Source organism: Schistocerca americana, chromosome 8, assembly GCF_021461395.2.
Source record: "Schistocerca americana isolate TAMUIC-IGC-003095 chromosome 8, iqSchAmer2.1, whole genome shotgun sequence".
NCBI lineage: Eukaryota > Metazoa > Arthropoda > Insecta > Orthoptera > Acrididae > Schistocerca > Schistocerca americana.
Window position 1 is genome coordinate 114,894,316 of NC_060126.1, and position 26,570 is coordinate 114,920,885.

Sequence of the window (26,570 nt, forward strand, 5' to 3'; positions counted from 1 at the left end):
GATGTACTTGAGGACAATATTATGGAAATGGAAGAGGATGTAGATGAAGACGAAATGGGAGGTATGATACTGCGTGAAGAGTTTGACAGAGCACTGAAAGACCTGAGTCGGAACAAGGCCCCCGGAGTAGACAACATTCCATTGGAATTACTGACGGCCCTGGGAGAGCCTGTCCTGTCAAAACTCTACCATCTGGTGAGCAAGATGTATGAAAAAGGCGAAATACCCTCAGACTTCAAGAAGAATTTAGTAATTCCAATCCCAAAGAAAGCAGGTGTTGACAGATGTGAAAATTACCGAACAATCAGTTTAATAAGCCACAGCTTCTTTACAGACGAATGGAAAAACTAGTAGAAGCCGACCTCGGGGAAGATCAGTTTGGATTCCATAGAAACACTGGAGCACTTGAGGCAATACTGACCTTACGACTTATCTTAGAAGCAAGATTAAGGAAAGGCAACCTATGTTTCTAGCATTTGTAGACTTAGAGAAAGCTTTTGACAATGTTGACTGGAATACTCTCTTTCAAATTCTAAAGGTGGCAGGGGTAAAATACAGGGAGCGAAAGGCTATTTACAATTTGTACTGAGACCAGATGGCAGTTATAAAGAGTTGAGGGACATGAAAGGGAAGCAGTGGTTGGGAAGGGAGTAAGACAGGGTTGTAGCCTCTCCCCAATGTTATTCAATCTGTATATTGAGCAAGCAGTAAAGGAAACAAAAGAAAAAAATTCCAAGTAGGTATTAAAATCCATGGAGAAGAAATAAAAACTTTGAGGCTCACCGATGACATTGTAATTCTGTCAGAGACAGCAAAGGACTTGGAAGAGCAGTTGAATGGAATGGACAGTGTCTTGAAAGGAGGATATAAGATGAACATCAACAAAAGCAAAACGAGGATAATGGAATGTAGTCGAATTAAGTCGGGTGATGCTGAGGGAATTAGATTAGGAAATGAGACACTTAAAGTAGTAAAGGAGTTTTGCTGTTTGGGGAGCAAAATAACTGATAATGGTCGAAATAGAGAGGATATAAAATGTAGACTGGCAATGGCAAGGGAAGTGTTTCTTAAGAAGAGAAATTTGTTAACATCGATTATAGATTTAAGTGTCAGGAAGTCATTTCTGAAAGTATTTGTATGGAGTGTAGCCACGTATGGAAGTGAAACATGGACGATAAATAGTTTGGATGAGAAGAGAATAGAAGCTTTCGAAATGTGGTGCTACAGAAGAATGCTGAAGATTAGATGGGTAGATGACATAACTAATGAGGAAGTATTGAATAGGATTGGGGAGAAGAGAAGTTTGTGGCACAACTTGGCCAGAAGAAGGGATCGGTTGGTAGGACATGTTCTGAGGCAAGGAGGGATCACCAATTTAGTATTGGAGGGCAGCGTGGAGGGTAAAAATCGTAGAGGGAGACCAAGAGATGAATACACTAAGCAGATTCAGAAGGATGTAGGTTGCAGTAGGTACTGGGAGATGAAGAAGCTTGCACAGGATAGAGTAGCATGGAGAGCTGCATCAAACCAGTTTCAGGACTGAAGACCACAACAACACAAATGTTTTAGATCTGTTCTTTCTTTTTGAATAGCCTTGTACCTACTTTAAAAAAGCTACATGTTGATATCTGAGCTGTGATCAGCTTTTAAATGATTGTGACATCTAATATCCTATTTAAGGGCCAAAATATTATATTTGTATATGTGAACTATCAACACGAAAAACTCAGGTTCAAAATATATAATGTAGTTTACACCTTGAAGATTTAAGGGGTGGTCAGAATAGATTATGAGCAAACTATAAAACATTTCTCCACTTGTGAATGAAGTTTTATATTTTTTCAAGTTTTCCATAAGAGCTTTTAAGTAATTTACTTATTCAATTATAGATGAACAGTTACCATTGTAATATGATTGCATTCCTAAATGTAAAAAAGGAAAATTTCTAGAATTTTCTATTTTGTAGGTTCTGCTGAAGGTACTGCATTCATTGAAAACATTATGGACCACATTGCAAAAGAACTTGGAAAAGATGCTATTGAGGTGAGGTTGAAGAACCTGCCCAAAGATGATACAAAAATTGCTGACATGGTCCCATATTGGAAGACTAAATCAGATTATTCTAATAGGGTATTGGCTATTCAAGACTTTAACAAGGTACATCAACAATTATTAATTGTTCTATCTTATAGGAAATTAATAATGTTTCATCATTAAATTTGGTTAGTGGTTAATCTGATGGTTTACTTATTGCTCTCTGTAAATCTGACCATAAAAAAGAACCTCTAATAGTGTGAAACAGTCAAGGAATACATTAATACAGAGGAGCAACTACTATATAAAATTAATGTATCTTATACTAGCTAAATTTCTTCTACAAATTAAAGAAAAATCACAATAAACAGCAATAAGCATGTAGAACATAAAACATTTGGTACAATGGCTAAAAAATGATTGCAGTGAAATTTTAAAAAATAGAACTTAAGGAATTCCTGTATGGAGCAGTATGTAAACTAAGGGAAAGGCAACCACTCACCTGTTGTGGATCGATGTGTGGAGCACAGCAACACATAACAGAAACAGCATTACACTGGTTTTTGAACACTAGCTCTTTTTCCAGCTATAGTACACATATTCACACACACGACTACACAGACATGGCCATGGCAAGACTACTTTTTGATACACAGTTATTGAAAAGCAGTTGTGTGCACTGATGGAGATGGGGAGGGGTAGGGAAGTTTGCAAGGAGGAGGTAGCAGGAAAGAGGCAGGTATTTAGACAAATGACTTTGCAGCTACACAACAAGATGAAAAAAGTGTAGAGGATACAACAAAATTTGGTGTAGGAGGATTGGGAAGAGGAACTGAGTGGGAAAATGGGAAAATCAGAAGAGGGGGAAGACAGAGGGATTGAAACGGTGGCAGAGGAAAGGGGGTGACGAGGGGGGGGGGGACAGAGAGAGAGGGAAGGGTGGGGTAGGGAGAGCGAGGGGAGGGAGGGTGATGGGATGAAGTAGTGTATGATCTGGATCAAAAAAGTGTGGTATTGACAGAGGAGAGAGGAAGAATACAAGATGAGGCAGTGTGAACAGGTCAGTGGAAGTTTGACCAAGGGGGACTGCAAGAGTGCAGTATATGTTGGAGAGACAGTTCCTACCTGCGTAGTTCAGAGAAACTTAAGCTGGTATGGAGTATTGAAATGGCCTTCGTAGTTAAACAGAAATTGAGGTCATTTGCATTGTGGTGTGCAGCAAGTTCAGTTTTGCAGTCGCCATTCATGTGAGTAGGCAGTTCATTACTCGTTATACCCAGATAAAATGTTATACAGTAATTTCAGAATTGATAAAATATAACATAGCTACTTTCACATGTGCCCTGCCTTTTATTTTGTAGGGAGTTCCTGAAACTGGACTGCAGTAGTAGATCCTGGGTGGTTGCAGAGGTCTTGCACGTGGACCAGCTACAAGAAAATGGTCTATTGGGTGCTGGAATGGGAGTAGGATTAGAATAGAGATGAACAAAGATATTCTGTAGGTTGGGTGGGCAGCAGTACATTACTTTGGGGGCTGTGGGTAGATTTTTAGGTAGGACATCACTCATATCAGGGCACAATGTGAGGTAGTCAAAGCCCTGGTGGAGGATGGGGTTGAGTTTTGCAAAGCCAGGGTGATACTAGGTTATGAGAGGAGTGCTGTTCAGTGGCTGGTTAACAGGTTTACTGGTGTTGGAGGAGCACATAGCATGGGAGACCTGTTTACGGATGAGCTGGATAGGATATTGTTTGCCAGTAAATGCTCTGGTAAGGTTATTGGTAGATTTCTACAAATCCTGCTTTCCATTATAGATGTGGCATCCGTGGAGGACTAGGCTTATGGAAGAGAGTACTGGACATGGAATGAGTGACAGCTGTCAAAGTGGTGGTTGGAGCACTTTATATGTACAGACATCTTTGTGGAGCTATGTGAGAGGTGGTGATTGAAATCTAGGAAGGTGGCCCAGTGAGTCAGGGAAGGCCATGTGAAATGGATTTGAGAATAGTTGTTGAGGCCACGGAGGATAGAGCAAAAACTGTCCTTGCCATGAGTCCAGATCATGAAAATATCAGTAAATCTGAACTAGACGAGAGGCTTTATGTATTGGCTCAATAGGAAGAATTTCCCCAGATGGCCCATAAATAAGTTGCCGTGGGATGGTGCCATGTGAGTACTCATGGTAGTGTCACATACTTGTTTTTAAAGTTGGTCTTTGAAAGTCAACTAATGGTGGGTCAGGGTATGATTGGATAGGTGGAATACGAAAGAGAGTATGTTGGGAAGAGTAGTTTTCCATGGCTGTGGGACCATGGGCTTGGGTGATGTTGGTGTATAAGAATGTTGCATCCACAGTGACCAACAAGGAGTCCGCTGGTCATGGGGCAGGAATTATGGAGAGGCGGTGAGCAAAGTGAGCAATTTCTTGAATGTAAGAAAGGAAATTACATACAACAGTTTGAAGGTGTTAGTCAACAAAGGCAGAGTGGGAGTATTGTATCCAGCCACAATGGGACAGCCAGTAGGGAGACCTGTGGAAATGGATTTATGGAGTATGGGTAGTAGGTAAAAGGAGGAGTGTGGGGGTGCTGGTGTGAGAAGGGAGATAGATTCAGGTGTTAAGTGTCATAAGGTTTGTATGCAGAGGTGTCAGAAACTTGACGCAGAATATCAGCCACATCTTCACTACTTTTCATGACCACTGTGGTGGAGCCTTTGTCTGCAGCAAGGGTGATCAGGCGTAGATTGTTCCTCAGGTTACAGATAGTGGAATGTTCTATAGAACTTTTGCTGGATTCACCAGGAAGGGATTTAGGTAAAGTAGATGAAGTCACGTTAGAAGTGAGGAATTCCTGAAAGATTATTGGGAGATGAATGGGTGGAAGGCAAGGAGGGTCAGGATTGGAGGAAAGCTGCAACTGTTCTATGCAAGTTTATTTATGGCTTTTAGGTTGGCTGTTGTCAGTGGGGTTTCTGGTGAAAGAAATTTTTGACTGTGTAGAATAAGTGAAGGGAAAAGGTCCTGTGAAATTAGGTTTTGGGAGAAGGTTAGAAAGTACTGACACTTTTTCAGGAGTCATAGTTTTGGCAGAAAGGTTTACAACAAAGTTATGGGATGGGCGTTTAGGAGCAGTCTGATTCATGGAGCATAGAGGAAATTTTTGGGTATATAGAAGGCACAGTAAGTCAGCAAGTCATGGTCAGGGACATACGAGGGGTTGACAGGAATTAGGATCACAGTGTTAGGCCCTTCCCTGGTTATAGGTAATCCAATGTGGGCATGGGACATGAGCAGCTGGGACAGCTTCTTCAGAAGATGTGGGAAATGTTATCTCAACTGTTGAAGGGCAAGAGTCATTATTGCAGTATGGCATGTATCTTTCCTTCTTTCCTGCTGCTGTTTATTTGGTAAGATTTGTGGTCGGTCTTAGTCCAGCACTAATGGGAAGTTGCTTCCATGGCTGATATACTGTAACACAGCAATATTTTGCCAACCCCAATGCACCACCAGATGAAAGTAGTATTACCTTTATCCTATTTTTAGTCTGGGTCCTCCCGTGCCACCCCCCGCTGTCGATCCAGCTGCAGTGAAGATCCCTGGAATTCTTCTGCAAGTTCTCTCTATTGTGCTACTAAATAAATAACCACACTTCTCTCAAACGGGGGTATATTTTGCCCAACATTTTTATTATCACTTTCCACAAGACAACTAACAATTTCTACAGTAACACCACTCTCCTGAGTACATACAAACATCCATACATGCATACTGTAGGACCTGAGAGAAAAACCAGAAAAACAACTACCACTCTTCAATTGTTCATTACACCTTTGTTGGTGTGTCATTTACTCCATGGCTCTCAGATTTAGGCACTTGCTGCACCACGGCACAAATGACTTCCAGACAACCAGTGGTTGTAATACCATTTTTACTGGTCCTCTTCTTGCCGGCTCCACCAGTGCTCCACATTCACTGCATACAAGAAAGGAAAACACACAGCTTTCCTTTCCCACTACATTCATCCTTATTCAATTTATTCACAGGCATGTCTTGTTAACAGCTTTCCAGTGGTGTTTTGCGATGTTTACAGATATCCTGAAACACTACAAGTAATATAATTCAGGAAATTGTGGTCATAGAGTAGAGACTATCAAGCAAAGCTCTATCTCTAATATTTATGGGAGTTAAAGACAAACAAGTTTTTTTTTCTAAGCCCCTGCCATACAGGCTCCACTGCACAACAGATGTGTTGTGTGGGAAAGTTATCAACCTGCTTTGCATGGCAACCTACACATGATGGAAAAAAGGCCTTCCATACCCTTGGGATACAAGCCATGCTGTGTGAGAGGCTTGCTTTAATGACCTCTTTTGCAGGGATTGCACATGTGAATGAGCAAGCCTGGGGGAAGGATGAGATGGGTAGAGTAGTAGATGAAGAGAGGAGGGTTGGGGTTAGGAGCTGGATAGGGAGAGAGAGGACCAGGAGTAGATTGGTTGGGCAAAAAAAAAAAAAAAAAAAAAAAAAAAAAATGAAGTGGAATGATCATGTGGCATTGTTGACCAGGAGGTCCCATCCAGGGAAATTCGACTGCTGGGCTCCAAGTTTTATTTCAAGTGATGCCACACTGGGTGACTTCCATGTCAGTCATGATGAATGATGATGAGGACAACACAATACCCAGTCCATAAGCAGAGAAAATCTCTAACACAGCCAGGAATCGAACTCAGGGCTGCTGAATGGTAGGCAAGCACATAACCACTGAGCTAAGCAGGTGGACAGGTTGAGAGAGGGGAAGTAGAAGGGTAGGAGGTGATGAACAGGGAGAGAAGTGGTGGAGAAAATGGACAGAGAGAGGAGAGCGAGGAGGGTTTGGTCTGAGAGGTGGTAAGAGGAGAGGGTCAGATAGGGAGATGAGGAGAGTGATAGGCAGAGAAGGCGGCATGAGGAGATAGACCAAGAGATGTGCACACGATATGTGTGATAATATGTAGGTGGGCAAATCCATGCAGAAAAGGCATATATATGTGAGTGTCTATGTCATGTCTTCCCAAACCCTAGGATCAAGGATCAATTTCAGCCAAATATGACACACAAACAGCAAACTCATGAGTATCAGCACTTTAGGGTTTATAAGCCTCAATAGAAGTTGTGAAAGAGCAGAGATATGTTTTTTCAACCCCTGCCATTTAGGCTGCTCTGCATGAAAGGCTTAGTGTGTGGCCATAGTATTGGCTGCTCTTATCGGCCTGCTGTGCAGAGCTGCCTACACATTAGGGGCCCCTGATGTGTTGGCTGCCTGGCACAACAGGCATGTTGTCACTGTAGTATAGGCCTGCTTTATTGGCCAGTTTTGCAGAGGCTATATGTGTGATGCTTGAGATAGATAGAGGAGGGGATGGACAGAGAGGGGGGTAGAAATGGATAGATGTGATGGGTGGGGGGGGGGGGGGCAGTGGCTGGGAAAGAGAGGGTAGAAGGAGGGATAGACCATTAAGAAGGACACAGGAGAGGGACACAGAGAGGAGTAGAAGGGGAAGATTGGCAGGTAGAGGTGAAGGAAAAGATCGATAGAAAGATGAAAGAAGGGATTAATATGGTGAGTAGGGAGGATATGGGAACAGGAGAAGGAGGATAGGGAGAGGAGGGCTAGACATGGAAATGGACAGAGGGAGGCATGGAAGCAGGAGCTGGACAGAAAGTGAGAGGTGAGAGGAGTAGATGGACAGGGAGTGGGAAATGACAAGATGCAGAGAGAGAGAAGGAGGAGGTGGAAATTGACAGAGAGAGATGGGGCAGGAGGAGATTTGCAGCCAGGGGGGAAAGGAGGAGATGGGTCAGAGAGAGGACTGAGGAGGAGTGAAACACAGGGCAAGGAGGATATTGGCAGAGAAACTGGGTAGAGAGAACATAGACAAGAGGAGGAGATAGGCAGAGTGGGGGAGGTGGAGATGGACCAAGAGTGGGGGAGGAGAAAAGTGTAGTATATGGGTCAAACATGTGTGTGAGCATGCAGGGAAAAGACTAGTATATATTTTTAAAGCTGAGCATATGTATGTATGTGTAAGAACTCCTTGCAGGCCCTGGACTGAAGTGGGCCAAATCTGACACACAGTCTCCTTGCCTCAAGATGGCTAACACAGGGGGGCTTATAGGGCTCTATTTCTAATACTCACTGAGATACAGACATGCATGTTTTTTAAGCTCCTGCTATGCAGGCTGCCCTGCACAACAGGTGTGTTGTGTAGGAATTCTGTCAACCTGCCTTGTCTACTTGCTCTGCAGGGCAGCCTTCATATCAGGGACAAGATGGTTCAAATGGCTCTGAGCACTATGGGACTTAACATCTGAGGTCATCAGTCCCCTAGAACTTAGAACTACTTAAACCTAACTAACCTAAGGACATCACACACATCCATGCCCGAGGCAGGATTCGAACCTGCGACCGTAGCAGTCGCGCGGTTCCAGACTGCGCGCCTAGAACCGCAAGACACCCACGGCCGGCTCAGGGACAAGAAACAGTCTTCCAGTCCCTGGCATGTTGGCTGCACAGTGCAACACACATGTTGTGTTGGAATAGAATTGGCCTGCTTTATCAGCCTGCTTCATGTAGAAGCCTACAGTTCATGGGGAAAAACAGATTTCTTAGGCTTTGCATATAGTGTGTTGTGGGAGTTGTATCAGGATGCTTTATTGACATCTTTTGCAGGTGTTATACATGTAGAAGGGTGTGCCTGGAGGGGGGGGGGGGAGGAGATGTATAGAGGAGGAGATGGAAAGAGAGAGGAGGTGGGAGGGGATTGATATGGAGAGAGGTGACAGTGAGAAACAGATTGCATAATTAAGGATAGTGTTCTACGAGTAGGGATGCAGAACATCAGAAGCTTGAATGTTGTAGCAAAGATAGAAAATATGAAAAGGGAAATGCATAGGCTCAATCTAAATCTAGTAGAGGTCAGTGAAGTGAAATCGAAAGAAGACAAGGATTTCTGGTCGGACAAGTATAGGGTAATATCAACAGCAGCAGAAAATGGTATAACATAAGTAGGATTCATTATGAATAGGAAGGTAGGGCAGAGAGTGTGTTACTGTGAGCAGTTCAGTGATAGAATTATTCTTATCGGAATCGACAGCAAATGAACACCGGCAACATGGCAATGTCGCAAGCTGAAGATGAAGAGAGAGAGAAAGTATATGAGGATATTGAAAGGGTAACACAATACACAAAGGGAGATGAAAATCTAATAGTGCTGGGGGCCTGGAAAGCAGTTGTAGAGGAAGGAGTAGAAGATAAGATTACAGGGAAATATGGGCTTGGGACAAGGAATCAGAGAGCAAAAAGCCTAATTGAGTACTGTTATAAATTTCAGCTAATAGTTGCAAATACTCTGTTCAAGAATCACAAGAGGCGGAGGCATATTTGGAAAAGGCCGGGTGATATGGAACGATTTCAGTTAGATTACATCATGGTCAGACAGAGATTCTAAAATCAGCTTCTGGATTGTAAGGCATACCCAGAAGCTTATGTAGACTCAGATCACAATGTAGTAGTGATGAAGAGTGGGCTAAAGCTTAAGAAATTAGTCAGGAAGAATCAACATGCAAAGAAGTGGGATATGGAAGTACTAAGGAATGATGAGATATACTTGAAGTTCTCTAAAGCTGTAAATACAGCAATAAAGAATAGTGCAGTACGAAGTACAGTTGAAGAGGAATGGACATCTCTAAAAAGGGCATTCACAGAAGGTGGAAAGAAACACATAGGTACAAAGAAGGTAACTGCAAAGAAACCGTGGGTAACACAAGAAATATTTCAGCTGATCACTGAAAGAAGGAAATACAAAGGTGTTCAGGGAAATTCAGAAATATGGAAATACACGTTGCTGAGGAATGAAATAAATAGGAAATGCAAGAAAGCTAAGATGAAATGGCTGCATGAAAAATATGAAGAAATTGAAAAAGAAATGACAGTCGGAAAGGCTGACTCAGCATATACAAAAGTCAAATTAACCTTTTGTCCAACTGAAAGCAAGGGTGGTAGCATTAAGAGTGAACTGGCATTCTTTTGTTAAATGCAGAGGAGAAAGGTGAAAAGAGTACATTAAAGGACTCTACAAGGGAGAAGATTTGTCTGATGCGATAGAAGAAGAAACAGGTGTCAACTTAGAAGAGATAGGGGATCCACTATTAGAATCAGAATTTAAGAGAACTTTGGAGGACTTAAGATCAAATAAGGCAAAAGGGATCGACAACATTCCATCATAATTTCTAAGATCATTGGGGGAAGTGGCAGCAAAATGACTATTCACGTTGGTGTGTAGAAGGTATGAGTCTGACAATATACTGTCTGACTTATGAAAAATATCATCCACACATTTCTGAAGTTGCCAAGAGCTGAGAAGTGTGAGAATTATTGCACAATCAGCTTAACAGCTCATGTATCCAAGTTGCTGACAAGATTAACATAAATAAGAATGGAAAGTAAAATTGAAGATGTGTTGGATGATGATCAGTTTGGCTTTAGGAAGTGTAAAGGCACCAGTGAGGAAATTCTGATGTTGCGATTGATAATGGAAGCAAGACTAAAGAAAAATTAAGACATGCTCATAGTATTTGTCAACCTAGAAAAAGCATTTTACAATGTAAAATGGTGCAAGATTTTCAAAATACTGAGCAAAATAGGGGTAGCTATAGGGAGAGATGGGTAATGAACAGTATGCACAATAACCAAGAGGGAATAATAAGATTGGATGACCAAGAACGAAATGCTTGGATTAAAAAGGATGTAAGACAGGGATGTAGTCTTTGTCACCTACTCTTCAATCTGTACATCAAAGAAGCAATGAGGGAAATAAAAGAAAGACTCAGCAGGGGAACTAAAATTCAAGGTGAAAGGGTATCAATGGTATTGTTTGTTAATGACATTGCTATCTTAAATGAAAGTGAAGAAGAAATACATGATCTGCTGAATGGAATGGACAGTCTAATGAGTACATAATATGGATTTGAGAGTAAATCAAAGAAAGATGGAAGTAATGAGAAGTAGAAGAAATGAAAACAGTGAGAAACTTAACATCAGGATTGAAGGTCATGAAGTAGATGAAATTAAGTAATCCTGCTGCCTAGGCACAAAATAACCATCACAGATGGAGTACAGAGGGCATCAAAAATAGACTAGCATGGACAAAAAGGGAATTCATGGCCAAGAGAAGTGTACTAGTATCAAACATAGGCCTTAATTTGAGGAAGAAATTTCTGAGAATATATGTTTGGAATACAACATTATATGGTAGGGAAACATGGACTGTGGAAAAACTGGAACAGGAGAGAATCAAAGCACATGAGAGGTGATGCTACAGATGAATGTAGAAAATTAGGTGTACTGATAAGGTAACGAAAGAGGAGAGCCTGCAGAAAATTGGTGAGGAAAGGAACATGTGGAAAACACTGTCAAGGAGAATTGATAGGATGATAGGACATCTGTTAAAACATCAGGGACTGACTTCCATGGTACCAGAGGGAGCTATAAAGGGCAAAAACTGTAGAGAAAGACAGAGATTGGAATACATCCAGCAGATAATTGAGGATTTAAGTTGTAAATGCTACTCTGAGACAAAGTGGTTGGCACAGGAGAGAAATTCATAGCAGGTCACATCAAACCAGTCAGAAGTCTGATGACTTAAAAAAAGCTAGAATTTCTCCCATCCTTTGTCATGTGGATCACACACTCATGGTCACTATCACAATATTTTACAACAGTCTCAGCTGACTGTACAGTATTCAGTTAGTCACACTAAATGGCCATTTTTGTGGCTTTTCTGTCTCTGCTTAATGAACTAATAAAAGGATTTACTATAAGAAGGGATCACAGTTCTAAAAGGTTAAGTGGGAAACAATGAAAGAAGAACAGTACTTAAACAATACGTGAATATAAAGTGGAAGGAGATCAAAAAGCAAAAGTCCAGAATACAAACTGGTAAAAGTTGGGTAGCAAGTAAAAAGTAGGAAAACAATTTACTGTATGGTGAGGGTATATGGATTGTAAAACATTAGTGCATTCTGGAAGGTGTGCCTCCATCTGAAAAGTTATGAAATAATTGTAGATATAATGTTTTGCCAAACCACCTGAAAAGCTAAGTAATCACAAAGACACATGCTGCTTTTTTACAGAGTATACTCTGTAATTGGGTATGATACAATGCTAATCTATGCTGATTCCAGTGTACATTCACTGTAACATTTCAATAAGCACCCACATGCACACAATGTATTGTTGTAAAAATCTAACAAATATTGCTATTGATCTCATATACAACTGATGTCTATGACAAAAAACTGACACAAAGTGTGAATGTTGTTTTTCTCTGCTTTTAACACTTCCTCATTGCTTCCACCTTAACTGATGGTATTTTGCCTTTTTATTTTTTGCAAAAGTTTATTGTGTTCTTTCTTTTTGTTGCATCTTGTTTCAGCCTCCTTCTTGACATTATAAGAATAAAGGCACTGTGTTGAAGAAATAAAGATTTTTTACTATTTTGTTTGTGTGATCACGTATTATTAACAGTATATTTCCAATTAGATATTTAATCTACACTACTGGCCATTAAAATTGCCACACCACAAAGATTATGTGCCACAGATGCAAAATTTAACCGACAGGAAGAAGATGCTGTGATATGCAAATGATTAGCTTTTCAGAGCATTCACACAAGGTTGGCACCGGTGGCAACACCTACAACGTGCTCACATGAGGAAAGTTTCCAACCGATTTCTCATACACAAACAGCAGTTGACTGGCATTGCCTGGTGAAACATTGTTGTGATGCCTTGTGTAAGGAGGAGAAATGTGTACCATCACATTTCCGAGTTTGATAAAGGGTAGATTGTAGCGTATTGCGATTGCGGTTTGTCATATCGCGACATTGCTGCTCGCATTGGTCGAGATCCAATGACTATATGCAGAATATGGAATTGGTGGGTTCAGGAAGGTAATACATAATGCCGTGCTGGATCCCAGTGGCCTTGTATCACTAGCAGTTCAGATGACAGCATCTTATCCACATGGCTGTAACGGATCGTGCAGCCATGTCTTGATCCCTGAGTCAACAGATGGGGACGTTTGCAAGACAACAACCATATGCACGAACAGTTCGATGATGTTTGCAGCAGCATGGACTATCAGCTCAGAGACCATGGCTGCGTTTACTCTTGACGCTGCATCACACACAGGAGCACCTGCGATGGTGTAGTCAACAATGAACCTGGGTGCACGAATGGCAAAACGTCATTTTTTCTGATTAATCCAGGTTCTGTTTACAACATCATGATGGTCGCATCTGTGTTTGGTGACATTGTGGTGAAGGCACATCGAAAGCATATATTCGTCATCGCCATACTGGCGTATCACCCGGTGTGATGGTATGGGGGCCATTGGTTACACGTCTCAGTCACCTCTTGTTTGCATTGACAGCACTTTGAACAGTGGACATTACATTTCAGATGTGTTATGACCCGTGACTCTACCCTTCATTTGCTCCCTGCAAAACCATAAATTTCAGCAGGATATTGCAAGACCGCATGTTGCAGGCCCTGTACGAGCCTTTCTGGATACAGAAAATGTTCGGCTCATGCCCTGGCCAGAATATTCTCCAGATCTCTGACCAATTGAAAACGTCTGGTCAATGGTGGCCGAGCAACTGGCTTGTCACAATACGCCAGTCACTACTCTTGATGAACTGTGGTATCGTGTGGAAGCTGCATGGGCAGCTGTACCTGTACACGCCATCCAAGCTCTGTTCGACTCAATGCCCATGCGTATCAAGGCCGTTATTACGGCCAGAGGTGGTTGTTCTGGGTTCTGATTTCTCAGGATCTATGCACCCAAATTGTGTGAAAATGTAATCACATGTCAGGTCTAGTATAATATATTTGTCCAATGAATACCTGTTTATCATCTGCATTTCTTATTAGTGTAGCAATTTTAATGGCCAGTAGTATATATTTTTAATGAAATGTAAATTTGGTACATGTTTACAACTATAATGAGGAACATATGCTTTAATTAATGGCACAGTGTACTGCATTTGTGTTTCAATTGCAGAATAACCGCTGGAGAAAAAGAGGGATTTCAGTTGTCCCTATGAGATATGGATTTCAGTATTTTGGTAATTTTAATGCAATAGTGTCAGTTTATCATCACGATGGAACAATCTCAGTGTCACATGGAGGAATTGAATGTGGACAAGGAATAAATACTAAGGTAATCAGTCTAGACTATTTTTGTTCTGTGAGACAGAATTAAACTTATCACCACTCCAAAGCCAATGATTGAAGACCTGTAGCTATATAACTACTTCTAAGATTTGATCACTGGTGGCAAAATGTACCCTATTAACAGTTCATACATAGAATCCTTATGGAGCCTTGCAGCTTCTGCAGATAATCTCCAAAAAATGGAAAACAGGATACTAGTCAAAGTCAGCAGGTTAAAAATCACACCAAAACAAAACAGTTCAAATTTACATAGAAACAAATGAAACTTATTTGCCTCAATGGTACCTGTCCAAGTCCATTACATTCTTTAAACACAAGCTTGCAGCCAACTAATGGCTTTGGCACTCTGTAGGAGGCTCAATTCTACTAAACATGTGCAACATCATCAGACTGTAACACTCTCCTACAAACTGGGAAACTGCCTGAGCAGAACTCCACACCCCTACACAGGAATGCATTTTCAAATTCTTGTAGGCTCTCTGTATTTAAAAAGGTTGTTGATCAAGAAGGATTACAAACTCCTGATTTCCAAAATGCTAGAAACTTTAAAATAAATCCTACATCCCAGAGGGCAACATTTTGCCTCAAACACATATGAATGTTGCTAGCTGACTTCTTCATTTCACGGTGCCCTCGCAGCTCCACAAAAATGTTTAATGTTCCAGATAGTCAGTCCCAAGGACTTAATCCAAGTGTTTTCACTGACCATTTCTTGTTCTGCCTAATAGCATTCCCTCTGCAAAGCGTGATGTAGAAGCTTTGTTAAACTAGTTCTTCACAAGTTTATTTTCTACAAGTGCTTGAAAACATCTGCCTTCAGGCAAAAAGTTCCTAATCCTGTAGGCAGCATAAGAGAGTTTGACCTCAAACTTCTTAAGCAAATTAGTATTCAGGCTGGACAAAGCCCACTTCTACCAAATACCATGAACCAGTTGTGGCACTCAATAGCCAAGAGGATGAGCCCATGTGCATGACCAGGAATTATATGTTACTAACTAATCTCTGTTTTGTAGAATCCACATATTAAAAATAAGTGTTTGATGAGAAACAGATGTATTTGATACATAGCTGATAGTTATCCATTTACAAATAGTCTTACATTAGGTCATACAGGAGAAGCTGTCTGGGACATTATAGTATATTATATGATGTCTATAGAAGCTCCACTTTTTATAGAAAGAAAGAAGTTTTACTGATGTTAGTAATGGTTAGTGATCTCCTAGTTGTGCTATGTGCCACACAGAGACAGCAAATTAACACAATGTGGTGGGTTCAGAACAGCTCACAAATTTCAGACTTTTGCTGTATGTAATTCCTACTCTCATATCAATAATCTAACTACACTGTCACACATGCAGAAGTGTTGATGAGATACTGTATGAATAAGTATTACTCTCTCACAAAACGAACTTGATATAATGTGAATAAATATTATACTCTCACAAAATATAGTTCTGTATAAGAATTGTTTGTTATACTCTTTCAAAATTGACAGCAGGCAACCAAAAATTGAACAGCTGCTCTGTGATTCCTTTACTTTAGAGACACAAGGAAAATACTGGCTTATGAAAGTGGAAATGGCTATTACTCAAACTTACTTTTAGTTTGTAATCAGTACTGTACAGAGTAGAACACTGAGTAGTATATGAGGTGTGATCAAACAGTAACCAGAATTTTTTTTTTAACTATCAAGCTTTATACAATTAAATTTTCAATTTGTTTTATCTTGTTGGCACACATGTTTCTGATGTATGTTAACCTTTTTATCTGTTTTGAATATTTATTTTGTTGTGGACAGTCAAAAAGGTCATATGAGCTTCTGAGTATTCTGCAAATTTTTACTTTCATAAAAGATGGATGAAAGAATTTGTATTAGATTTTGCTTGAAAAATGGAATAAATGGCAGCACTTCATTCAAAGTGTTGACTTTGGCTTTTGTTAGATCTAGAACTATGAATACGAGAAGACTTCATGAGTGGTATAAACGTTTCAGAGAAGGTCAAGAAAATGTTGAAGATGTCAACCCCCCTGGACACCCTAGCACATCATTTGCAGGTGACAAGTGGAAGAAGTAAAGAAAATTGTTCTGGAAAATCACTGAATCACCATAAGAGAAATTGCTGATGATATTGGCATATCCTTTGGTTCATGTCATGGAATTTGTTTGGTTGTTTTGGACTTGAAATGTGTAGCAGCAAAGTTTGTTCTGAAATAATTGAATTTCGATCAGAAATGACATTGCATAGACATTGCTCAGGAATTTATGAATTACGTCGACAACGATCCAGAACTTCTAAAGAATGTTATAACAGGTGATAAAATATGGGTACATGAATATATGGCAAAATCAAGTCCAGTTGTCCAAACAAGGTCCAGTCGTCCCAATGGAAACTGCCTGAAGATCCAAGAGAACAAAGACTGAAAAGAATTCGGCAATTCTGATCACATGTGAAGGTTGTGCTCTTTGTTTTCTTCGATTACAATGGGTTATTGCATCACAAGTTCCTGCCTGATGGCCACATAGTCAAAAAGGAATACTACCTGGAAGTAATGTGTGATCTGTGCGAAGCAATCCAAAAAAAAAACTACCCGAATTGTAACAAAATCACTCATTGAAACTGCGTCATTATAATGCTCCCAATCATACCTTAATGCCTGTCCATGATTTTTTGGCAGGAAACAAAACTATTATGTTGCTTCAGCCAACATATTTGCTGAATGTGATCGCTTGCAACTTCTTTCTATTCCTGAGACAGAAGAGAACTATGAAAGGATGTCATTTTGCCACTATTGATGAGATAAAAACAGCATCACTGAAATAGCTAAACAGTTTAATGAAAAATGAGTTCCAGAAGTGCTTCCAAGATTGGAAAAAGTCCTGTCTCAAGTGTATTATATCAAGGGGGTTACTCTGAAAGGGAGAAAGTTGATGTTGATGAATAAATAAGGATTCTTTAAGAAAAACAATAATTCCCATTAGTTTTTGATCACACCTCATAGAACAGAAGTCCAATAGATTTCAATTACTTATGAATAATAAAAATAAATATATCATTTTACTAAATATATCAGCTTCTATGGGATTGTAACAATATTATGAAAACTAAAGTTTCTACTCACCATATAGCAGAGATGATGAGTTGCAAACAGGCAAAGCAAATAGACTGTAAGAAAGTGAGATTTTGGTCAACTAGGTCTTCATTGGAAATAGATAACATACACACACACACACACTCATGCAAATGCAACTCATACACACATGACCACTGTTTCTGGCTACTGAAGCCAGCAACTGTGTGTCTAGCTTCAATAGCCAGAGACGGTGGTCATGTGTCTATGAGTTGCATTTGCATGAGAGTGTGTGTGTATGTTGTCTATTTCTGACGAAGGCATAGTTGGCCAAAAGCTCACTTTCTGAAAGTCTTTTTATTGTGCCTGTCTGCAACTCAGCATCTCTGCTATGTGGTGACCAGCAACTATTCTTTTCACAATAATGTTAGGTTCCATTCTGGATTTTCCATTGTAGTATTCTCTCTCTGGTGGCAAAAAAATTTTGATAGCTTCTCTTAAAAATTGGAAAAGTCAATCTGAAGGTGACACAATAGTCAATGTGTGAAAGATCAATTAATGAATACATTATCTAATGATATTAGATTATTTTACGACACAACATACAATGTAGATATAGATGACACAGTGGAGAACTAGCACAAATGAAACATTATCTTTTCTGGAAGATTTGCTATTAACATCAAGTAGCAGCAGATCATCTCTTTCCATGTTTTAATACATAATACATTTCTTTTTTTAGGTTGCTCAGGTTTGTGCCTATGCACTTGGAGTGCCACTAGAGTTTGTGAGTGTAAAGCCAAGTAATGTTCTGACAGCCCCTAACAATGTAGTCACAGGTGGAAGCATTGCAAGTGAAGCATGTGCATTTGTAAGTGAACACAGCTATGAAATGCTTGAGCAATCTGATCTTTTTTTTTTCATCTACTAAATCAAAATATTGTAAAACCTTTATTTTCAGGCTACACTGCGTGCTTGTGAAGAACTTTCAAACCGTTTGGCTCCTATCAAAGCAAAGCTAAAAGACCCTTCTTGGCAGGAGCTTATTGCTGCAGCATATTCAGCAAATGTTGATCTCTGTTCAACATTTATGATGTATGTATGTGTCAAGGCTACATCATTCATGTACATTACTAATTTTCTTGCACTTTACGGAAATGAATGTTGAAAAAAAAAAAAAAAAAAAAAAAATTATGTGGCTTGCAGGGAACAGTGTGTTGCAGAAAGCAACCCAGAACTAGATAGAGAGTAATACACTAAAATTAAAGTTCAGCGTACAATTGAAAGGTTTTCTGGAAACTGGTACATTAAGAATTAAGTTGAAAAGTCAACCAAGATCCTGATTTGAGGAGGTCACAGCAGGATAGTACCTGGAAAAAACCATTTACCCCCTCTCTTCCTGAACTTATGTGTTTCTTTGACTCCCAATTGTGAATGCAGTGTTTTGTTTAGTCCAAAAACTTTATCAGTTACTCAAATCTTCCCTTTCATTTGCCATATAAAGAATCATGCTGTTTGCTTTTGCTTTTGTTTATTCTAAATTGATAAATTTGTTTCATGACATGACATTTTTGTATCATAATTGTGATAATATATTAAAGAAATCTGTATGTCAGGTATGCTGGGATCACAGATGCCCTAAAGCAGTACTACATTTATGGAGTAACTGTAGCTGAAGTGGAAGTTGATGTACTAACAGGACAACAGCAGGTCAGTATAACAATATGCAGCAAAATAAAATATTATAATTTAATATCAGAAAATTACTAAATTTAATGAAGTTAACTGATACAGTATTTCAGTTTAATTTCGCATAATCAAAAGAAAGCTTATGATCATAAAAAATAGTATTTGAATAAGGCAATCTCCATGTTTAAATAATTTGTTTGTACTTAATGCTTAAACTTTTGTCTAAGAGAAAAAAATGAAATCAGTTTTTAACTTATCAACATAAAAACAGCCAGTTTGGTATAAATATCTTGCAAAATTTACTTTCTAGAACTTTCCAAGTTTCAAGAGCATAGCTATATTCTTTCTCGTGGACTGTTGGTCTTGCCTTGATGAGGTGACTTGTTTGCCTCAACAATACAGACAGCCATACTGTAGGTGCAACCACTTCAGTAGGGTATTTGTGAAGAGGCCCAACTAACATATGGTTCCTGAAAAGGGAGAACTGCCTTTTCAGTAGTGGCAGGGAAAACTATTGGGATGCCAGGCTGATCTTCCCTAGCAACCTATCTCAACATGGCATTCATATATCAGTATTATGAATGGCTGAAAGTTTGAACAGCCACAGCTGTTACAGTTCTTGAGGATGTGTAGTTCTACATGTTGTTGTTGTTTTTGTTGTTGTTGTTCTTCTTCTTCCTGAAATGTCTCTACTGTAGCTCTACAGCACGGTTTAATGTTGATGATATTCTCATGGGTAAAGTATTCTGGAGGTAGAAATGTCATTCATTTGGATCAAGCAATGACTACTCAAGAAGATGGTGCCATCAGGAAAAACAAAACTGACATTCTAAAGGTCAGAGCAACAGAATATTAGAGCCTTTAGGTCAGTTAGAAAATATAAAAAGGGAAATATGTATGTGAAGTTAGGTACAGTGATTGTTAGTGAAATATAGTGGTACACAGAAAATTACTTCCGTCAGGTGAGTGCAGGGTAATAAACAAAAAATCAAATAGGGGGTAAGCAAGTGTGGAGTCTATATGTGAAATGGTACAAGTAGATCCCTGACACTTCATAGTGCTATTATCAGCTTTCAAATGCAAACTCCTAATGACTATTGGCAAAAACAGTAGCCATCTACAGAGCTTTGGCAATAGTGAGGCATTGCCACAGAGGTGTTTACAAAATCATGCTTCGTTATTCATTGAGATAGCCCCGTGAAGCTGCTGCACCCAGCCCACTGCTACTGTCAGAAATCAACTTATGCCAACTCAACAGTAGTAATGCATTTAAAAAAATGGAATATGAGTTAATGCTGTGAATAGCATAATGCATGTGTTACTCCAGCCAAGATAAATATGAAGTAAATGCTCACTACATAAGACCAGTTTATATGCCTACTGGATCCACAGAAGATGAAAAGATTGAAAGAATGTGTAATGAGATACGCTTGAAGGTTGTGTATGTGAAAGAGACCTGGAGATATTGGGAGATTTCAGATTCAGAAGTGAGATTTTAACCTATAAAATATTTCTAGCAGCAGATTTGTACTCTGACCATAATTTATTAGTTATGAACTGGAGATTAAAACTGAAGACATTGCAGAATTTTAGGAAATTAAGGTGATGAACCTGGGTAAGTTACAACAACTGAAGTGTGTCAAAATTTCAAAGGAAGCATTAGGGAGCAACTGATGGAAAAAAGGGCAAGGAATACAATAGAAGATGAGCAAAGAATAGATATAAGATAAGCAAAGAGGAAAAGGCTGAAAAGTGAAAGGTAAATGTAGAAGTGTTACACAAAGGAAATAAAGTTGAGGATACTATTATGGAAAGGAAGCAAGAAGTGGATGTACATTAGATGGGATATTTGGTTCTGTGAGAAGAAACAGATAAAGCACTAAAAGCCCTCACTTAAAACAAGGTACCTAGAGTAGATAAAATTTCTTCAGAATTATTGAAATCCTAGGGATGGACAGCCATGATGACAGTACATGAAATGTATTTGCAGCTGCGAATGTGGACAACCATTAGCTGTATGATGGAATGATGACAATGAAAATTTGTGTAGGACTGGGACTCATACCCAGATTTCCTGCTTATCAGAAGGGGTCATCTTATGGTTAAACTGTCTGAACACAACACTTGGCCAGATCCCAATTTCCATATGTCATCAACCACATACTTGTGCAAGTGCATGACCAAATGAACATTGCACTGTACTTCTGAACAACTTAGGTACCGCAATATCCTATGACAATACAAATCCACCTTGTAAGCAAGGTATATGAGACACTCAAAATACCCTCAGATTTCAAAAATATTGAGTACCATAAAGATATCTGAAAATGTGTTTACAGCATTCCAGACAAAAGATGTGGATTTAGCCATCAAGCATCTTTCGAAACAGCACAAGCAAGATCTGGATGGGAAGAACGTGACAGATGCATTAATGATCCCACGGATGAACAGAAAGGAATGCTGCTATTGAGAGTGTTGCTGGACTCATTGTCAAATTGTGCATTATCTCATGGAGAATTTAATGGTTTTCAATCAGCCATGTTAGCATGATGTAGAAGCTTCTCTGTGTACGCTTGCTGTGAAATACTCATACACAAGCCAAACTCTTTGTTCTATTTTCATGCCTAAAAATGAGACTAAAGAGCCCAGATTTTGAATTCTGGCTTAAGAAATGTAGAAGCAAATTCACTGCATTCTGAGATCATCCTGCAGTGAGACGATATCGGTATAAATAGCAATCAGTAATTTTTATGTTCTGCTCTGTCGAAAGAAACGTGAACAAATAAATACTTTTTTATGAATGTAGATCAAACATTATTCCAGCAATGAGGTGATGGTTTAAGTTCATAGAATTATTTCTTTAATTGATGAACATGATCTGACACATCATTGAAACCTGGCTGACATATACACTGAAGTGCCAAAGAAACTGGTACACCTGCCTAATGTCATACAGGGCCCCCGCAAGCTCGCAAAAGCGCTGCAACACAATGTGGCATGGAGTCGAATAATCTCTGAAGCAGTGCAGGAGGGAATTGACACCATGAATCCAGCAGGGCTGTCTATAAATCCATAATAGTACAAGGGGATGGGTATGGAGATCTCTTCCAAACAACACGTTGCGAGGCATCCCAGATATACTCAATAATGTTCATGTCTGGGGAGTTTCGTGCCTACTGGAAGTGTTTGAACTTAGAAGAGTGTTCCTGGAGCCACTCTGTAGCAATTCTGGACATGTGGGGTGTCGCATTGTCCTGCTGGAATTGACAAAATCCATCGGAATACACAATGGATACGAATGGACGCAGGTGATCAGACAGGATGCTTACATATGTATCACCTGTCAGAGTTGTATTGACTGTAGACTATCAAAGGTCCCATATCACTCTAACTTTACACACCTCACACCTTTACAGAGCCTCCACCATCTTTAACAGTCCCCTGCTGACATGCAGGGTCCATGGATTCATGCGGTTGTCTCTACACCCGTACAAGTCTATCTGCTCGATACAATTTGAAACAAGAGATGCTGTGCCCCATCGCTCATGCACCATCTGTAACACTACGTTCAATCTCACTTAAATCTTGATAACCTGGCATTGCAGCAGCAGTAAGAAGTGATCTGACAACTGGGCCAGACACTTGCAGTCATATATAGGCATTGACTACTGCAGCACTGTATTCTGCCTGTTTACATATCTCTGTATTTGAATATGCATGCCTTTACCAGTTTCTTTGGCATTTCAGTGTATATATTTCTGTGTCCAAGTCCCAATACTAAAATGTAGTTATAATGTTGAACTGATGAAGTTTCAAGTTTTCTTCACATGCAGTTGTTATTAAATTACGAATAGTGTCATAACAAAGAACCTGACTAAAAGTTTCACCATATTCAAGTCCTGGACATTGAAACATACCACAAACAGTTGTGTAAGCATGGTATCAATCAATCCATCAAGTTTATATTTTACAAGAAGTAATCTTTGATTACTGATAACAAGTTTATCTTTAGGTAGTTGTATCAATTTCAAGGTACCATTTTCTTAGAAGACATCCATTTCTTCTTTTGTGGAATTAAACCATTTATACAATCATGATATTCTGTGACTTTGGTGAAGTCTGTTGATGCAAGCTCTTTCTGGATTGCTTTAGTCAGGCAAAATAATGCATTTGTTTCTTGAGACTGACGAGTTTGGCAACTCAATTCATAATGAAGGGGGATCACTGATATAAGCTGCTGCAGTATATTTTTATGGAATCAGTGGCAATGAGCAAAAATGTGAACTGGAGCAGGATTCGAACCTGGGATCTCCTGCTTACTAGACAGGTGTGGTAACCACTGTGCCATCTGGGACACAACATTATCGCAACTGCACAGACTATCTCAGTGCACCTCATGGCTGATCGGCACTCCCATCGAGCACCACCTATCCGCAGTCCCTGTCCATTATACTCCAGTTCACAGTGGTTACTGCACCTCCTAGTAAGCAGGAGTTCCCATGTTTGAATACAGGTCCAGTGCACATTTTTACTCATTGCCGTTGATACCTCAAAAATGTCCCACAGCAGCTGATAGCTGTGAACCCCCTTCAATTTACATATAGTGTTTCACAGCTGCTGGATCTGTGTGGAGTCTCTTCTGTTGAAGGAAGAGACACTGCACATTCAAATAATTGATAAGCCTGGCTGGGCAATGGATCCATTTTCTTCAGTACAAATGCACAAATACATCTGACCTCCTACGGGAATCTCTAAGTAGCAGCAAGAAGATGACACATGCATTCAGTGAAGAAAAAAACAACTCTATACTCTTAACTGATTTCAGGGGGACTTTGATCTCAGAAAGGGCTTGTATGTAGTGCATTTCTCTTTTCTTCGCAGCAAACTAGGGACTTACAGCATTACAGGTGCCTATAATGAGGCATTGTAGTTGTGTCTATCATATAGAAGGCTGCTGGTAGAAAATAACATCACCTGATAAAATATCAGTCACGTCAGGAGCCCCACCCCATCCTTCTCCTTATCCCCACCCAGTGTGGGAGTTGCATTTGCACGTGCAGGTGTGTGTGTGTGTGTGTGTGTGTGTGTGTGTGTGTGTGTGTGTGTGTGTGTTTTGACAAACAGTGTATGTGTGCGTTTGACAAAGGCTTTGTTGGCCTAAAGCTCAATTTCTGACAGTCTTTTTGTTGTACCTATCTGTGACTCAGCATCTCCACTATATCATGGGTAGCAGTTATCATTTTTGTAATATTGTTATGTTCCATCCTCATCTCCCATTTTTTAAAATTGATAAAGATTTTGTGATGGTGCATCCTATGATAACTTTTCAGCTGTCATATACATAAAGCAAAATAAGTTCCCATAGATGCCCATCAGATTAGACATGTTCTCAGATAGTATTGAATTTGAAAGGTATGAGCCTATGATATAAATGTTTCAGATATTACGTGTAGATATACTGGAAGATGCCGGAGAAAGCATGAGCCCAGAGATTGATATAGGCCAAGTAGAAGGAGCCTTTGTGATGGGTCTTGGCTATTGGTTAAAGGAATTCATGGTTTATGATGATGAAACTGGAAAGGCATTGACAAACAGAACCTGGGTATGTTTAAATTCACAATGTACAATGCTATTATCATAAAACTGATACACATTTACAGAACTGTTATGAAAGCAAAGCAGTGTTGTAATGAGAAATTAAATTTCTTTTTCTTTCTTTCCTTCTATCATAATGCAAAAAACAATATTAATCTCTATTCAATAGCTATCAAATATTGTCCATATTGTATCAACTGTTTTCTGTATCTGCAGAAAATACTTTGAAATACTATCTTTTATAACTCATCTACATTTGCAACAAGCATGTGGAACATACACTCCTGTAAATGGAAAAAAGAACACATTGACACCGGTGTGTCAGACCCACCATACTTGCTCTGGACACTGTGAGAGGGCTGTACAAGCAATGATCACACGCACAGCACAGCGGACACACCAGGAACCGCGGTGTTGGCCGTCGAATGGCGCTAGCTGCGCAGCATTTGTGCACTGCCGCCGTCAGTGTCAGCCAGTTTGCCGTGGCATACGGAGCTCCATCGCAGTCTTTAACACTGGTAGCATGCCGCGACAGCGTGGACGTGAACCGTATGTGCAGTTGACGGACTTTGAGCGAGGGCGTATAGTGGGCATGCGGGAGGCCGGGTGGACGTACCGCCGAATTGCTCAACACGTGGGGCGTGAGGTCTCCACAGTACATCGATGTTGTCGCCAGTGGTCGGCGGAAGGTGCACGTGCCCGTCGACCTGGGACCGGACCGCCGCTACGCACGGATGCACGCCAAGACCGTAGGATCCTACGCAGTGCCGTAGGGGACCGCACCGCCACTTCCCAGCAAATTAGGGACACTGTTGCTCCTGGGGTATCGGCGAGGACCATTCGCAACCGTCTCCATGAAGCTGGGCTACGGTCCCGCACACCGTTAGGCCGTCTTCCGCTCACGCCCCAACATCGTGCAGCCCGCCTCCAGTGGTGTCGCGACAGGCGTGAATGGAGGGACGAATGGAGACGTGTCGTCTTCAGCGATGAGAGTCGCTTCTGCCTTGGTGCCAATGATGGTCGTATGCGTGTTTGGCGCTGTGCAGGTGAGTGCTACAATCAGGGCTGCATACGACCGAGGCACACAGGGTCAACACCCGGCATCATGGTGTGGGGAGCGATCTCCTACACTGGCCGTACACCACTGGTGATCGTCGAGGGGACACTGAATAGTGCACGGTACATCCAAACCGTCATCGAACCCATCGTTCTACCATTCCTAGACCGGCAAGGGAACTTGCTGTTCCAACAGGACAATGCACGTCCACATGTATCCCGTGCCACCCAACGTGCTCTAGAAGGTGTAAGTCAACTACCCTGGCCAGCAAGATCTCCGGATCTGTCCCCCATTGAGCATGTTTGGGACTGGATGAAGCGTCGTCTCACGCGGTCTGCACGTCCAGCACGAACGCTGGTCCAACTGAGGCGCCAGGTGGAAATGGCATGGCAAGCCGTTCCACAGGACTACATCCAGCATCTCTACGATCGTCTCCATGGGAGAATAGCAGCCTGCATTGCTGCGAAAGGTGGATATACACTGTACTAGTGCCGACATTGTGCATGCTCTGTTGCCTGCGTCTATGTGCCTGTGGTTCTGTCAGTGTGATCATGTGATGTATCTGACCCCAGGAATGTGTCAATAAAGTTTCCCCTTCCTGGGACAAAGAATTCACGGTGTTCTTATTTCAATTTCCAGGAGTGTATATTTGGTTCAGATATAAAAATAGATTGCAGTAGTGACTTACGCTAACTAAACCTACTTACAATGTGACTCAGAGCCGTATCTTGGTAAACACTTTTTACCATTGTTCACAAACTCTGCTAAAACTCTACAACAGCATGCTGGTGGAATGAATATAGTGAGAATTTTAGGTTCATTAGAGCCCCATGTAACTACTGATATGAAACTGTTC

The 26,570-nt window shown here is 40.5% G+C and overlaps 1 protein-coding gene across 1 annotated transcript in view; it reads left to right on the top strand.

The window, feature by feature from the left end:
• LOC124545141 (xanthine dehydrogenase 1-like) overlaps positions 1–26,570 on the top strand; it is a 241,452-nt gene that overhangs the window by 208,536 nt on the left and 6,346 nt on the right. Inside the window, exons 19-24 of the mRNA XM_047123970.1 lie at positions 1,967–2,157; positions 14,132–14,290; positions 18,116–18,244; positions 18,335–18,468; positions 18,990–19,083; positions 24,503–24,664. Of these exons, the coding sequence (XP_046979926.1) occupies positions 1,967–2,157; positions 14,132–14,290; positions 18,116–18,244; positions 18,335–18,468; positions 18,990–19,083; positions 24,503–24,664 (869 nt within the window). The remainder of the gene's footprint in view (positions 1–1,966; positions 2,158–14,131; positions 14,291–18,115; positions 18,245–18,334; positions 18,469–18,989; positions 19,084–24,502; positions 24,665–26,570) is intronic.